Source organism: Drosophila obscura, unplaced genomic scaffold, assembly GCF_018151105.1.
Source record: "Drosophila obscura isolate BZ-5 IFL unplaced genomic scaffold, ASM1815110v1 contig_192, whole genome shotgun sequence".
Classification (NCBI taxonomy): domain Eukaryota; kingdom Metazoa; phylum Arthropoda; class Insecta; order Diptera; family Drosophilidae; genus Drosophila; species Drosophila obscura.
In genome coordinates this window covers 4,784,166-4,800,092 of record NW_024542781.1, presented here as the reverse complement: position 1 = coordinate 4,800,092, position 15,927 = coordinate 4,784,166, and the positions used below count along the sequence as shown (strand labels likewise).

General features: G+C 34.6%; 1 protein-coding gene across 1 annotated transcript; it reads right to left on the bottom strand.

Moving 5' to 3' along the window:
- Position 1: 1 nt before the first annotated feature.
- LOC111072062 lies at positions 2–9,568 on the bottom strand. The gene is made up of 22 exons (XM_041593605.1): positions 9,498–9,568; positions 4,563–4,616; positions 4,434–4,505; positions 4,206–4,376; positions 3,964–4,017; positions 3,835–3,906; positions 3,607–3,777; positions 3,371–3,424; positions 3,242–3,313; positions 3,014–3,190; positions 2,822–2,875; positions 2,693–2,764; positions 2,223–2,276; positions 1,530–1,601; positions 1,302–1,472; positions 1,110–1,163; positions 982–1,053; positions 760–924; positions 525–578; positions 396–467; positions 174–338; positions 2–21 (listed from the first exon to the last, which is right to left on the bottom strand). The coding sequence occupies exons 1-22, from the start codon at positions 9,532–9,534 to the stop codon at positions 2–4; spliced, it is 1,959 nt and encodes a 652-aa protein (XP_041449539.1). The 5' UTR covers positions 9,535–9,568.
- Positions 9,569–15,927: the final 6,359 nt, after the last annotated feature.

Sequence of the window (15,927 nt, the reverse complement as noted above, 5' to 3'; positions counted from 1 at the left end):
ATTAAAAATAACATTGATTTACTATAATTAATTTTAAAGAAATATTTCAGAAAGTGTTTTAATGCAGTGATTTTTTATGAGCGTGTGGAAATTCATTCCCCACAACGTGGGGACGGTCACCCAAAAATAACAGTCGAAATTAAAACCATTTGTAGCATAGAATGAAAAATTACCATGTAAGTCCTTGGGAGGAGCAGATCCACCAGGAGCTTTGCCGTCTTTTTCTTGCAAAAAACTTTTCCCAGGTTCAGAAATTTCGGACCCAATGGATTGTTCATCTTTGCTGGGTAAAACATCGGGTTCTGTCTTATCACCATTATCATTACTTGACTTTTCAGCTATAATTAATAATATGAGGAATTCCTACATCGAAATACTTAATAGCAAACACTTACTGGCTTTGTTTTCATCTTCTACATTTAGTAGTATTCCATTGGGTTGCTCCGAAGTATCAGTTATACTTGTTTCTGTATAAAGATATGTATATTTTAGCTATATTTCAGAACATTGTTAAAATTATTTACCCGTCAAATTCGAGACTTCTAAAACGCTTCGAATTTTGTTCATCTTCAGATCATCTGTAAAACAAAAACATAAAAAATCACATTTTTTTTTATGTAATAAATTGTAATTTAATATTTCAGAAGGTGTTCTGACGCACCGATTTTTTATAAGCGTGTGGATTTTCATTCCCAACAAAGGTCACCCAAAAATAACAGTCGAAATAAAAACAATTTGTAGCATAGAATGAAAAATTACCATCTAAGTCCTCGGGAGAATCAGAACTACCAGGAGCTTTGCCGTCTTTTTCTTGCAAAAAACTTTTCCCAGGTTCAGAAATTTCGGACCCAATGGATTGTTCATCTTTGCTGGGTAAAACATCGGGTTCTGTCTTATCACCATTATCATTACTTGACTTTTCAGCTATAATTAATAAAATGAGGAATTCCTACATCGAAATACCTAATAGCAAACACTTACTGGCTTTGTTTTCATATTTTACATTTAGTTGTATTCCATTGGGTTGCTCCGAAGTATCAGTTATACTTTTTTCTGTTATAGATATGTATATGTTAGCTATATTTCAGAATGTTGTTAAAATTACTTACTCGTCAAATTCGAGACTTCTAAAACGCTTTGAATTTTATTCATCTTTAGATCATCTGTAAAATAAAAATATAAAAAATTATTATTAGATTTTTTAAAGGCGTGTGAAAATGTATTCCCCACAAAGTGGGGACGATCACCCCAAAATAACAGTCGAAATTTAAATCATTTGTAGCAGAGAATGCTAAAATTACCATCAAAGTCCTTGGGTGGGGCAGAACTACCGGGAGCTTTGCCGTCTTTTTCTTGCGAAAAACTTTTCACAGGTTCAGAAATTTCGGACCCAAGTACAATGGATTGTTCATCTTTGTTGGGTAAAACATCGGGTTCTGTCTTATAACCATTATCATTACTTGACTTTTCAGCTATAATTAATAAAATGAGGAATTCCTACATCGAAATACTTAATAGCAAACACTTACTGGCATTGTTTTCATCTTCTAAATTCAGTTGTATTCCATTGGGTTGCTCCGAAGTATCAGTTATACTTGTTTCTGTATAAAGATATGTATATTTGAGCTATATTTCAGAACATTGTTAAAATTATTTACCCGTCAAATTCGAGACTTCTAAAACGCTTCGAATTTTGTTCATCTTCAGATCATCTGTAAAACAAAAACATAAAAAATCACATTCTTTTAATGTAATAAATTGTAATTTAATATTTCAGAAGGTGTTCTGACGCACTGATTTTTTATAAGCGTGTGGATTTTCATTCCCAAAAAAAAAACAATTTGTAGCATAGAATGAAAAATTACCTTGTAAGTCCTTGGGAGGAGCAGAACTACCAGGAGCTTTTCCGTCTTTTTCTTGCAAAAAACTTTTCCCAGGTTCAGAAATTTCGGACCCAAGTACAATGGATTGTTCATTTTTGTTGGGTAAAACATCGGGTTCTGTCTTATAACCATCATCATTACTTGACTTTTCGGCTGAAACTAATAATATAAGGAATTCCTACATCGAAATACTTAATAGCAAACACTTACTGGCATTGTTTTCATCTTCTAAATTCAGTTGTATTCCATTGGGTTGCTCCGAAGTATCAGTTATACTTGTTTCTGTACAAAGATATGTATATTTTAGCTATATTTCAGAATATTGTTAAAATTACTTACCCGTCAAATTCGAGACTTCTAAAACGCTTTGAATTTCATTCATCTTCAGATCATCTGTACATTAAAACCATTAAAAATAACATTGATTTACTATAATTAATTTTAAAGAAATATTTTAGAAAGTGTTTTAATGCAGTGATTTTTTATGAGCGTGTGGAAATTCATTCCCCACAACGTGGGGACGGTCACCCAAAAATAACAGTCGAAATTAAAACCATTTGTAGCAGAGAATGAAAAATTACCATCTAAGTCCTTGGGAGGATCAGAACTACCAGAAGCTTTGCCGTTATTTTCGTGCGAAAAACTTTCTCCAGGTTCAGAAATTTCGGACCCAAGTACACTGGTTTGTTCATCTTTGTTGGGTAAAGCATCGGGTTCTGTCTTATCACCATTATCATTACTTGACTTTTCGGCTGAAATTAATAATATGAGGAATTCCTACATCGAATTACTTAAAAGCAAACACTTACTGGCTTTGTTTTCATCTTCTACATTTAGTTGTATTCCATTGGGTTGCTCCGAAGTATCAGTTATACTTGTTTCTGTATTAAGATATGTATATGTTAGCTATATTTCAGAATATTGTTAAAATTACTTACCCGTCAAATTCGAGACTTCTAAAACGCTTAGAATTTTATTCATCTTCAGATCATCTGTAAAATAAAAATATAAAAAATTATTATTAGATTTTTTAAAGGCATGTGAAAATTTATTCCCCACAAAGTGGGGACGGTCACCCCAAAATAACAGTCGAAATTTAAATCATTTGTAGCAGAGAATGCAAAAATTACCATCTAAGTCCTTGGGTGGGGCAGAACTACCGGGAGCTTTGCCGTCTTTTTCTTGCAAAAAACTTTTCCCAGGTTCAGAAATTTCGGACCCAAGTACAATGGATTGTTCATTTTTGTTGGGTAAAACATCGGGTTCTGTCTTATAACCATCATCATTACTTGACTTTTCGGCTGAAACTAATAATATAAGGAATTCCTACTTCGAAATTCTTAATAGCAAACACTTACTGGCTTTGTTTTCATCTTCTAAATTCAGTTGTATTCCATTGGGTTGCTCCGAAGTATCAGTTATACTTGTTTCTGTACAAAGATATGTATATTTTAGCTATATTTCAGAATATTGTTAAAATTACTTACCCGTCAAATTCGAGACTTCTAAAACGCTTTGAATTTCATTCATCTTCAGATCATCTGTAAATTAAAACCATTAAAAATAACATTGATTTACTATAATTAATTTTAAAGAAATATTTCAGAAAGTGTTTTAATGCAGTGATTTTTTATGAGCGTGTGGAAATTCATTCCCCACAAAGTGGGCACCCAAAAATAACAGTCGAAACTAAAACCATTTGTAGTAGAGAATGGAAAATTACCATCTAAGTCCTTGGGAGGATCAGAACTACCAGAAGCTTTGCCGTCTTTTTCGTGCGAAAAACTTTTTCCAGGTGCAGAAATTTCGGACCCAAGTGCAATGGATTGTTCATCTTTGTTGGGTAAAACATCGGGTTCTGTCTTATCACCATTATCATTACTTGACTTTTCAGCTAAAATTAATAATATGAGGAATTCCTACATCGAATTACTTAAAAGCAAACACTTACTGGCTTTGTTTTCATCTTCTACATTTAGTTGTATTCCATTGGGTTGCTCCGAAGTATCAGTTATACTTTTTTCTGTATTAAGATATGTATATGTTAGCTATATTTCAGAATATTGTTAAAATTACTTACCCGTCAAATTCGAGACTTCTAAAACGCTTTGAATTTCATTCATCTTCAGATCATCTGTAAATTAAAATCATTAAAAATAACATTGATTTACTATAATTAATTTTAAAGAAATATTTCAGAAAGTGTTTTAATGCAGTGATTTTTTATGAGCGTGTGGAAATTCATTCCCCACAACGTGGGGACGGTCACCCAAAAATAACAGTCGAAATTAAAACCATTTGTAGCAGAGAATGAAAAATTACCATCTAAGTCCTTGGGAGGATCAGAACTACCAGAAGCTTTGCCGTTATTTTCGTGCGAAAAACTTTCTCCAGGTTCAGAAATTTCGGACCCAAGTACACTGGTTTGTTCATCTTTGTTGGGTAAAGCATCGGGTTCTGTCTTATCACCATTATCATTACTTGACTTTTCGGCTGAAATTAATAATATAAGGAATTCCTACTTCGAAATTCTTAATAGCAAACACTTACTGGCTTTATTTTCATTTTCTATATTTATTTCTTTTGCAGTAGGTTGATCAGAAATATCAGTTATACTTCCTTCTATATTTAACTATATATTAGCCATTTTTCATACAATCGTAAATATTAATTACTTACTTGTCGAATTCGAGACTTCTATGACGCTTCGAATTTCTTTGCTATTAAGATCATCTGTAACATAAAACCGTTTAAAATTATATTATTTTTATATAATTAATCTTAACGTAGGTTGTTCTAGTCCAGTGATTTTTTATGAACGTGTGGGAAATTAATTTCCCACAAAGCAGGGATGGCCCTCCCAAAATAACAGTCGAGGGTAAAACTATTTGTAGCTGAGAATGAAAAATTAATATCCAAGTCCTTGGGAGAAACATAGAGAGTTTCGACGTCTATTCTCGTGGAAAACTTTGACCGAAATCAGAAATTTCGGACTTAATTACTATGCATTCTATTATATTATCGTCATGTCCAATTGATAGTTTGGCAGTAATTTCTAATAAGTGTATTTACTACTTTGAAAATCATGTTTGAAAAAACTTACGTAATTAATTTTCTGAATTTTCCATTTGTAGTCCATTGCAAGGTTCAAAAAGCGTTACAATATCGAAATCTCCATCTTCGGAGAATTATTTATCCACTATTTCGGCTATACTCGTACCTGTATGCAAACATACAAGTATGTTGATGTATGCATGTACATAATTTCACATAATTTTAAAACTGCACTTACTGGTCAAATCGAATGATTCTAGAAAACTTAAAATTTCTTTGATTGTATAATCATCTGTAAATCTTACATTTTATTGATTTACTTTGGAAGCTGTCTGATAAATATTTTTAAATTAAGATTTTAATAAACTATACTATCAGACAGGCTCCGGCTTTCACTTAATTTTGCGTTTTACGTTTTGAGCCAAAAATCATACTATTCATTTCAAGACGCTCTGACATTCCAAAAAGTAAGGTTTATTTCCTCCTGTACGGTTAAGCGCAAAATTAACTGCGCTTTGCTGCCACGCAATAGTGCCAGCTCATACAAAAAGGCCTCTGTTATGTTTAACAGAGGTTTATCGATAACCAAATCCGGAAGAAAGATCCGAAAGATGTTCGGATGAATCCATTGCATTTACGCATATAAAATACTGACTGCCAGGCAGGATCCGGTTTTCACTTTCGCAAAAAATTTACGATCTACTTTTCAAAACGGAAAGTTAGGCTCTCCCGCATTCGTAAAACGAAAAATGTTTATATCCGTAATCAAAAAAGAGGTAAGGGGTATATTAGATTTGTGCTAAAAGTGGATGTGTGTAACGCAGAGAAGGAAACGTTTCCGACCCCATAAAGTATATATATTCTTGATCAGCATCAATAGCCGAGTCGATAGAGCCATGTCTGTCTGTCCGTCTGACCGTCTGTCCGTCTTGTTTGACGCCTGGATCTCAGAGACTATAAGAGCTAGAGCAACTAAATTTGGTTTCCAGACTCATGTGATATTACATTGCTACAAGTGTATTTCAAAATTTCGCCCCACCCCCTTCCACCCCCACAAAGAACGAAAATCTGTGGCAGGCACAATTTTAAAGAAACGATAAAACTAAAAACGTAGTATCGTAGAGAATGCCCAAACCTACCAGATTGCCGAATCTGAATCAGATCGGATCATAATTATAGCCAGAATGAAGAAATTTTCAGTGGCTTCCCCCGCCCCCTTCCGGAAAGAGAACCGCTACTCATTCTCTTTCTCGCTCGCACACTCTGCCGCGTTCAGTCCGCGAGCAACCCCTAGCGGATGAGATGTAGAATATAAATGGTACATCTATAATCTACATGTTAGATGTAAAATATACTTTGTAGATGTAGATGTAGATAACAGATGTAGCAAAGATGTAGCGTCCCCAAAAGCGACTCACACGTTCCTTCTCGTTTCGTTTTCCAAACGGCAATAAAAACTCGACGAAATGAAAAGTAAACGACTTTTTATCAATTGGTTATCAACAAATCTCTATTAAACATAACAGCTGGCATATGAGCTGGCACTAACGCTTGGGTAAAACAGCAGTATATTTTGTGCTTAACAGTACAGGGAGTAAACAAATCGACTTTTCTGGATTCCAGAGCGCCTTGATATGAAAAGTATGACTTCTTGCTGAAAAGTAAAACTTAAAGTGAATGTGAAAGCCGGAGCCTGCCGGATTGTGGACATTTCTGTTTGTCATTTATGAAAGGTGTACCTTAATGTGTAGCCTTCTACTTATCAGAGCTTTGCTGAAGCTCATATGCAGTATTATTTTCTAGTAATTTGGCGAGAACTTGGAGTTTAGCGGAATGTCGTGTTTCTTATAACACTACCCAACACGATATTTCCTCAAGGAAGCAAACCAACCTTTTCTGAAAGATTTGGAGATTAGAAATTGTTCGATGATATTTTCTTTTTTTTTCTATAGCAGAACTGTTTTTTAAAATATTTTTAAAAATTGTTATTTTTGTTTATGCTGTCTGGGAAATATTAAAGCCGAAAAACAGCACGCGAAGAGAATCAGGGTTGATATTCGTATGAAACCGATATGAACTTTTTACGGGCACAAACTGTTTTCTAGTCTCTGTTCTCAGATCAACAAAAATAAACATCGGTAGATACTAGAAAAGTATCCGATGGTATTCGTTGGTAGGTTGCTAGCCCCAAGAAACAGATATACATTTTATATATTCTGCTAGCAAACACGAAGCAAACATTTTTTATTAATTTTTATGATTATAAAACAAATATTGTTTCAAATCACATCACAGACACATTCCCTTGGCAATAAAATATTGGGGAGCCCAGGATACGCCTGGGGAAGAGCGACCTCAGCCGAAAAAGAGCATTTCATTAACTTTGTTTACTTTAAACCAAACCAAAAAGCTGTCTGAGCAGTGTAACCGTACGGAATGCAGTGCACAACTCTGGTCACACTTATTGCCGCTAGAAGAATATATGACATATTTTTGTTAGCAAACAATTTTTGGATCTGATTACTAGGCTTAAACTTTCAAATGCAAAAAAATCATAACTCTTAAAAAAAAATTAAAGTGTCATATCTATCAGAAAAAGTCGGTTTGGATCTTTGAGGAAAAAAAAGTTCGATTTTGTCGAGTAGTGTAATCAGCGTGCTAATGCATTTTCTCTGCAATTCGGCGAAAACTGTACAAATGTTCACCAACTAACCCAAAGAGGGTTAAAAGAAAATTCATGGGTCTCAATTAACTGTAATGGTACGACTGTTTTCTTCGAAAAATTAATTCAACAAAAATTACCAAATAAAGAGTGTCCGAGGGTGTCGGCTATGCAAAAGGCTTCCAGGCTTCTGGTTTAGTGGAAGGAAGGGCAGTGAATGTTAAAGAACAGTCAGGCCATTTCCCAGAAAGCAGGGTGGCTACTAAAGGCGACTCTTACCGGCAGAGAGACTAACGCAGCGCAGGAATCCGGTCCCACAGTCGAATATTGGATATTCTCGGAAATAGATATAAGAGATACTTCTTCCTCCCTCGCTTGCGAAAAATTTCTGTGAATCAGCGCTCTCTCTTGTTAATTTTTTCAGACTCCTCTCTTAGATATTGAATATCAGCCCCTTGTTGGCTTCTTACTCGCTTTGCGGTCGATCTCTAAAGAAACAATACTCGACAGCCATACCGACCTTTTCTGATAGATTTTGAGCTTACCATTTTTTTTAAGAATTATGATTTTTTTTTCTACCGCAGACCTTTTTTAAAAGAATTAAATAAATGGACATAAGGATCTCAAAGTCAAAATTTTATAAAACATCGCAAAATCCCAGACCGTAAGCTGAAACCACAAAGTTATTTCGTCCAATTTATAGCTGCTTTGATTAGTTTTTAAGAAGGACAAAATTCATTACAACTAAATGTAAGTTTCTTAAGTTATGGGAAAAAAGAAGCGATACCTCTGAAAAAAGCATTACAAAAATCTCATTACTAGGAGAACTTGATCAACGATCAGTGATGAATTTCAAGGCTCCAAACATATCAGAAATAGTGGGTTTGGTTCCTTGAGGAAAAATCGTATCGGGTATTGTAATTAGTTGATTTTGGTGTTATTTTTTACCACAAAACTGAAGTTTGCTTATCACTTTCGAAACAGTTGGTCAAGGGATTTGAAGAGAAGGCTTTGGTACTTTGGTACAACTCCATAACCGTATAAAATATGTATATAATGAGCGCAAACGTTTCGAGACGCAACAACTAACCGGGACTCAGTCAGTATACATATATGTGATATTATAAATTATTTCGAACTAAAATAAAATCGATCTGTATCCATTTTTTCGCTACATCTGCCTCTCTCTCTCCTCACACTATAACACTGTTTTAACTAGATCTTCTGCGCCATAGGTCACACACTGCACGAGGCAGAGTGTGTGAGAAAGAGATATAATGAGTAAGTGCTTGGAAGGGGTATGTTAGCCACATCAAAGTAATTTGTTCATTCTGGCAAAATTAATGATCCGATCTATATCAGATTTTTCTATGATTATGCGTTTTTAGTTTTCTTGTATCTTTAAAAATGTGGTTGCCAAAGACTTTCGGTTTTTTGGTTGCGGAGAGCGGCGGGGCGAAATTCGGAATTGCGCTTTTAACAGTCTGATATCACAGGAATCCGTTAACACAATTTGTTTGCTCTATCTCGGCTCAGCTGATGCTGATAAAGAATGATCGAAAACGTTTCCTTCTGTGAGATACACACATCCATTTTGACCATAAAACGAATCTATCCCTAAAATCTTCGAGTAGCCGAGTAAGAGTAAGAATTTACGTGCAAAAACTATTTATCGGTCGAATATGGTTTTTTTTTTCAGAAAATATCAAAGACTCGGTTTTTTCATACAAAATGTTAAAAGAGCAAAAAGGTAAACAAAATTAGGACTTTTGGACCACTCTAATGTACATGCATAAATACATTCTATTTAAATTTAATTTCGTATTTCTTTTAGCCGAAATTACCGAAAAGGCGTTATCATAATGAAATGAAATTACATTATTAAGGTACATACATACATGTATAAGGTGGTGTATTCCCTCTCTTTCGGGTCATCACTCACTCTCATGCAATTGCAGCGACGTCTGCTCTTGTACAAGCTAAATAACAGTCGAAAAGTGAGTGTGTTGCGGTAATACACAGCCGAGTCGGTATAGTCTGTCCAAAGATTCTATAACACTAATAGAACATATATATAACATATGTTATAGAATCTTTGGTCTGTCTCCTGAGTGAGAGTACTTATCTTCAATATTATGGATACATTTAAACCAGGGGTCGGCACAGCCCTATCTATTGTGCTTAGGAAGAGACACTGATATTGTGTGCGGGCCGACCACCGCACATTGGGCCAGACAGCCGATATTTTGGCATAAATTCGAAAACTTCTTAGAAACAAAATCGTTTTTTAATGGTACATTTTCCTAGTGCATACCTTGGCTAGAACAAATGGATACATATTTTCGATTTTAACGCTACACTGATATTTTTGCAGCCCATGAAAGTCAGATATTCGGTTAATTACTAGTTGGTATACGAAAAGCGGGAATCTCTTTCTTGACTTTGTGAGCTTGTAAGTTTTGTAAATTTTAAGAAAAGGTGAATATAAAATATGGAACAAAAAGGCCGAGGTATGTAAAAATTGTATATAAAAACAGATGTTTTTCATATGTGTTAGTTTGTTTTTTGTGCGTATTAATTTTAGCTTTCCAAAATTACACACAAATTAACCGCGGCAGCTAGCGGCAAAATCGAACTGTATCAAATAAAAAGTACTAATGTCAATTAAATTATTGGCGACCGTTTGCGACCGTAATACTTTTACGAGTATTTTCATCTTGTAGGTTAGGTTGAAATTTTGTATGAAAAGCTGTTTATTTGGCTTGATAACAATAAAAATGCTTGCATTAATTCAAGATTGATATTTTACAAACTGAAGACGTATTTTTACCTCAAGAACCAATTTAAACGATGAAAGAAGTAAAAATAACTGTCTTTGACAATTAAATCAATCTGGTATATATGGGCATTCTCTAGGATACTGTGTTTTTAGTTTTATCGTATCTTTAAAATTGTGCCTGCCACAGATTTTCGTTCTTTGTGGTGTCGGAAGGGAGCGGGCCGAAATTTTGAAATACACTTGTAGCAGTGTGATATCATATAAGTCTGGAAACCAAATTTGGTTGTCCTAGCTCTTATAGTCTCTGAGATCCAGGCGTCAAACAAGACGGACAGACGGACAGAAGGTCAGACGGACAGACAGACATGGCTCTATAGACTCGGCTATTGATGCTGATCCTGAATATATATACTTTATGGGGTCGGAAACGTTTCCTTCTCTGCGTTACACACATCCACTTTTACCACAAATCTAATATACCCCTTAACTCTTTTTTGAGTACGGGTATAAAAAACTAATTAAAAGTGCACCTTATATGGGCGGTGGGAGTGGGCGTGGTCGGATCGGTATCTCAGTTTTTATATATGTATATCACTAGAATCAACTGTACCTAGTTTCAAGCCTCTAACTTCATTTTTTGAATTTACGCCAACATTTTGGCTTTCTGGCCCAATGTGCACTGATTTAAACGCTTCAACTAAACAGTTCTTACAGAAATATACCTATGTACATTTAAGTGATAGCTTAAATCCCTTCGATTCACTACCCTTTCAATGCCTAACTAGTTAAAATATATTATTTACCGTTTTTTTGTGTTTTTATCTGGTTTTCTTCTTTTTTAGTGGCAGCATATTCGTTTTCAAGAATTAGGCAAGTGTTATTTTTGTCTACTGCTTCCTCCATATGTATTGTGTTTTGAATAAACTCCTCAGAATTTGTATTACCAAACTCCTTGTGCGCACAGGTCGATTCGGTAGATAGGAGTGCCGTCGACATAGAATTGTATGAACATGTCTCAGAACTAATGTCGTTTAGCTCCTCACGATTATCTACAAGGGCAGGCACATTTCCCTTGAACCTCCGGTCATATACCATCCTTCGAAATGCTCTTTGAATAATTATAGCTGCCGTCACTAAGCCGAAAGAACCTTCTTTAAATTGATTTTTCTGACGCATTTTTTTCAAATATCGACGAAATTGTCGTTGGATAACAATAACTGCTTTTATATATTCTCCAGTTTTATGGGTATCATTGTGTCGGTTTTTCTTATCTGAATCCTTTCGGTTTTCAAATCTCTTTTTGGCCAAGTAGCTGCGAAATAGCCTTTGAATCATAAAAACTGCACGAAGTATTTCTTTGTCGTATTTTTCTTTGTCAGCAATTATTTTCTTTTGCTTTTTATACCCACGAAAATTCCTTTGAATAATGATGACTGCATTCAAATAGTTGCGACCGATTTGATTTTCCGGGTCTGCACCAACTATTGAAGTAGAATTATTAAACGGTATAACGTTACTTGAAATGCTGTAGGTATTCTGTACTTCTTCTGGTGTTTCAGCAGTTATTTTACGACCACATTGGCAGGTTACCTTTGATACAGATGGGAATGGCTCTTTGTCCCTCAATGACTCTTCGTATTCAATATATTTAGTATATTCAGTGTGTATGGATGTGGCCTCCGAAAGCTTTTGAAAGTATTCTTGGGCGAATATGTAAATATTGTCTGGGCTTTCTTTTAGGACTGCCTTAATAAATTGTTTTATTAGTTCCGTGAGATTTCCCGGAATTATATTAAATACGAGTGATAGTGGCACCTGCTGTCGAATACGATTTTTTATGATTGTTTCATACGTTTGCATTGGTTCGTATTTACGCATCCCTCGGTTCGATTTTTCCGTAACAATAAAATTAAAAAAATCGGCAGAGAATTTGTATAGGTTTTCAGGCTTTTCACGTAAAACTTCTTTAGCATACATCTTCATTAAGTCCCGTAGTCCCTCAGGTACTCTTGGTAAACTTTTTTCCGTCATATTAAGATGATAGTGTCTAACAACGAACTATCCACATAAAACATTGAAGGAAAACTAGCTGATGAAATATCCTTGTTGTGGCTTTGCTTAGTAACCTGAACAGTCATGTGTTTCCATACCAACAGCCATTTCCCACACCATACACACATACTCGTATGTATATGGAAAAGTATCTTAAGTGGCACAGTGCACAATGGTCCCAAAGTCGTTTTTTTTGGCATAAAGTCTAAAAATGTAGATACAGACTTGAAACTTTGCACATTTGGTAATATTGTAATTAATATTATATAAAAACATCTTCGGACGAATCGGACCACGCCTACTTCCTCCGAACCAGTTTTCCCCGAATTGTTTTCACGACCTTGCCTGATATTCGGCTACCTGGAGACTGTATTTTTTATCCGAAAATAAAGAAAATTGTATTTTCTTAAAGATAATTGAATTGTAACTTTGTGATAGAGATTTTTGAGGAGTAAAAAATTATTTACCCACAAGACAGAGTTTTAAACAAAGGTTTTCGTTTTTATATATTCTTAACTTTTCAGATCGGTAAATCAACTAGAACGCTATGTGGAAAAAATCTATTCAATTTAATTTCATTTTAAAGTAACCAGTTTCAATTTTATAAACTAAAGGTTACATTCTAATAAAAAATTTTTTTTATTTAAATAATAGTTTTTTGCTTGCTTTTCAATTGCATTCCTGACATTTCTTTTTTCATGACTAATACAATATTTAACTTGTTTTTTATAACTGGAATATGTTTTCAAACATAAAATCAATTACTTCATCAGCGCTGCGATCGTTATTGCAGGGCTTCACGACGAAATTTATATGTGACTGAAAACAAATTTTTTTCCAAATGGGGCAAAAACGGGCAAGGGAGACAAAGTAATTATTAATCTGAACACTTTAGTGAATAACTAAACGTTTTAGTCTTGCCTTTACCTCTGACGTTCTACTCTAGACAACTCAACTACATTTGTTAGACTTTTTAGCTAAATAAACATATACGCAACGCTAGAAGACAAACCCATGTACAAAGAGAAGACACTTACTCTTTGTTATGTATGTTGTACATACCTTGACGTTTATTATCAATTTTAAACGTTTATTTTCTATTAAACCGTTTCTGAATAGGAATAATATAAAGTCTGGCAAGAAATTGCTGCCATTGCTCACATCCCAGGGTTGCCATAGACTTTGTGACGCCGCCAAAAGTACAGGGTTGTCACAAGGCTCAAGAATAAAAAGGTTCCTAATTTTAGGGGTATCAACTTTCCGAAAATTTCGTTAAATTTTTTAAATCTTTTCATACATTTTTGGACTTTATGCCAAAAAAATCGAGTTTGGGACCCTTGTGCAGTGGGACAATGCCCGAATAACTTGAAAAAAATAAAACGAAGACAGCTAAAGCTTTCATAAACCGTGTGTCTGATGTCAATTATTGTATTTTTTTGTATAACACTACCCTACACAAATTTTCCTCAAGGAACCAAAACGATTTTCTGATAGTTTTGATGCTTTGAAATTGTTCGATAAGATTTTTTTTTTGTATAAGAATTACAAAAAAAATATTAATGCGTAATCATCTTTACCATTCTGGAAAGCTGTCTGGGAAATATTAAGCTTTCGAATGCAAAATTTATGATTTTTGTGCGCTATTTTTTTTTTTTTTTTTTACTTTTATAATTTGGTTTAAGTCGAAAAACGACTTGTTATTTACACATCAATACAAAAAAATATAAGTTGTTAAACTGAAAATTTTTGATATATTTTTTCCTAACTTGAACTTCTACAAAAATGGAAATAAAAATTGTATTTGATATGTCGAATGTCGGTATATAATTTTTATTCTGTATTTTTCTTGTGCCTGCGGCAGCGCTCTTTGTTTGCTATATATTGTGCGATGTTGTAATAAATATCGCTCTTAACGGCCCTGTTGCGCAAATCTGCGCAGATGGGGACAACTATAAAAACGTACTATATATAGAAATATTAATAGATAGTTTTAAGAAAAGCAAATAAGCGGGAGCAATACGGAAGTTGAACTACTAACAAATCAATATGTATTTAAGTTTTTCTTTTGAAAACTGAACCAAAAAGATAATCAAACGATAAATAGTTTACTTCTTATTCGATCTGCAGTAGGTGAATAGAAATTAAACAAGCTTGCTGAAAAAATGGTCCACTTTGTATACATAACTCCTAAGCGAAAAATCTGATTTTCCCAAATATTTCATGCGTATATTCAAATTATCAATAGCCCTCACCCAAACACTATTTCTTCACATCATCTTTCTCATCCCTCCAACGCTGCAAGCCTATTAGAAAACCGTTTTCTTGGTGCCAATAGAAATGTCAAAATAATGCCATCAGAAGTAATCATGTACATTAGAGTGGACTGAAAATGCAAAATTGTTTAATGTTAAGTCGGCTCGGGATATAAAAGTTGTATTAAGGGATTCTAAGGCGAGGGAAACAAAATTTTTGAAATCGGATTACGGACCCTTGCGCATCGAAGTAAAAATTCGCTTTCCACCAAGTTAATCAAAATTTAGGTATATGTGTAATTCAGGAGGCTGTACTCCTTAAAAAAAGCCGTTGATAGACCGTGAATTATAACAAAAGTTGGCGCAAAAACTAACTAGCCGAACTAGCAAAACATTTTTTTTTTCAGAAAATTTCAAAGTTTTGTGTTTTTTTATACCAAATGTTGAAAAGAGCAAAGAGTTCAAAAAATTATAGCTGTCGAAGCGATGATCAAAAAAAAAAAACCGATATATCGCGAAGATTTTGTCATCTGCTTTACATCGATGCATATACTTATTTATGTACGACAATCAAAGCTGCCTGTTTGGAATAGCCTAGGAGATCCAAGGAGATATCACCGCCAGCGACTTAAATGGTAGGCCTCACCAGCCAACTTATCCTATCTTAAAACGAGCTTCAAAAGCTAAAAGCTGGACCAACACATCACCCAGAAAGTCGGATTATAAACTCTCTCCGAAAAGAAGGTCGATTGCCGAGCCTTAAAGAATGTATGATCGGCTGAATTAGTTGGAATATTCCAATCTTCTATATCGGCTGTTAAACTTATCAGACTATCTGCAATTGTGGAGAAAAGAATAGCAGTGCTATTGGGTGCATTGTTCGATGTTTTAAAATGTAAGCGAATGTTCATGCTGGATCCTAAGCAGAGAAGATCTGAGGAAAGAGTTTTTCTTTAGTTGAGACAAGCGAAGAGAATGAACACAGAATTGATGGTTGCGAAAGATCCTGCTGGGGAATTTTACTCATTAGTCAGTGCTACTAGCCGCAACGCAACTCCGCGATACAAGCTTGAGTCTGATTCAGTTTTCTGGTGGTGCAGTGAGGGTGATCGCTTTTCAAAACATACAAGCAAATAAAATTCCATTGCCGGTACCCTGCCTGGTTTAGTCAGCAACAAAACACTTTTCTGCTATAATTCCGTGTTGTATGTGCTTTTCTGGCAAAGCGCTCCATTCCAAGATTTT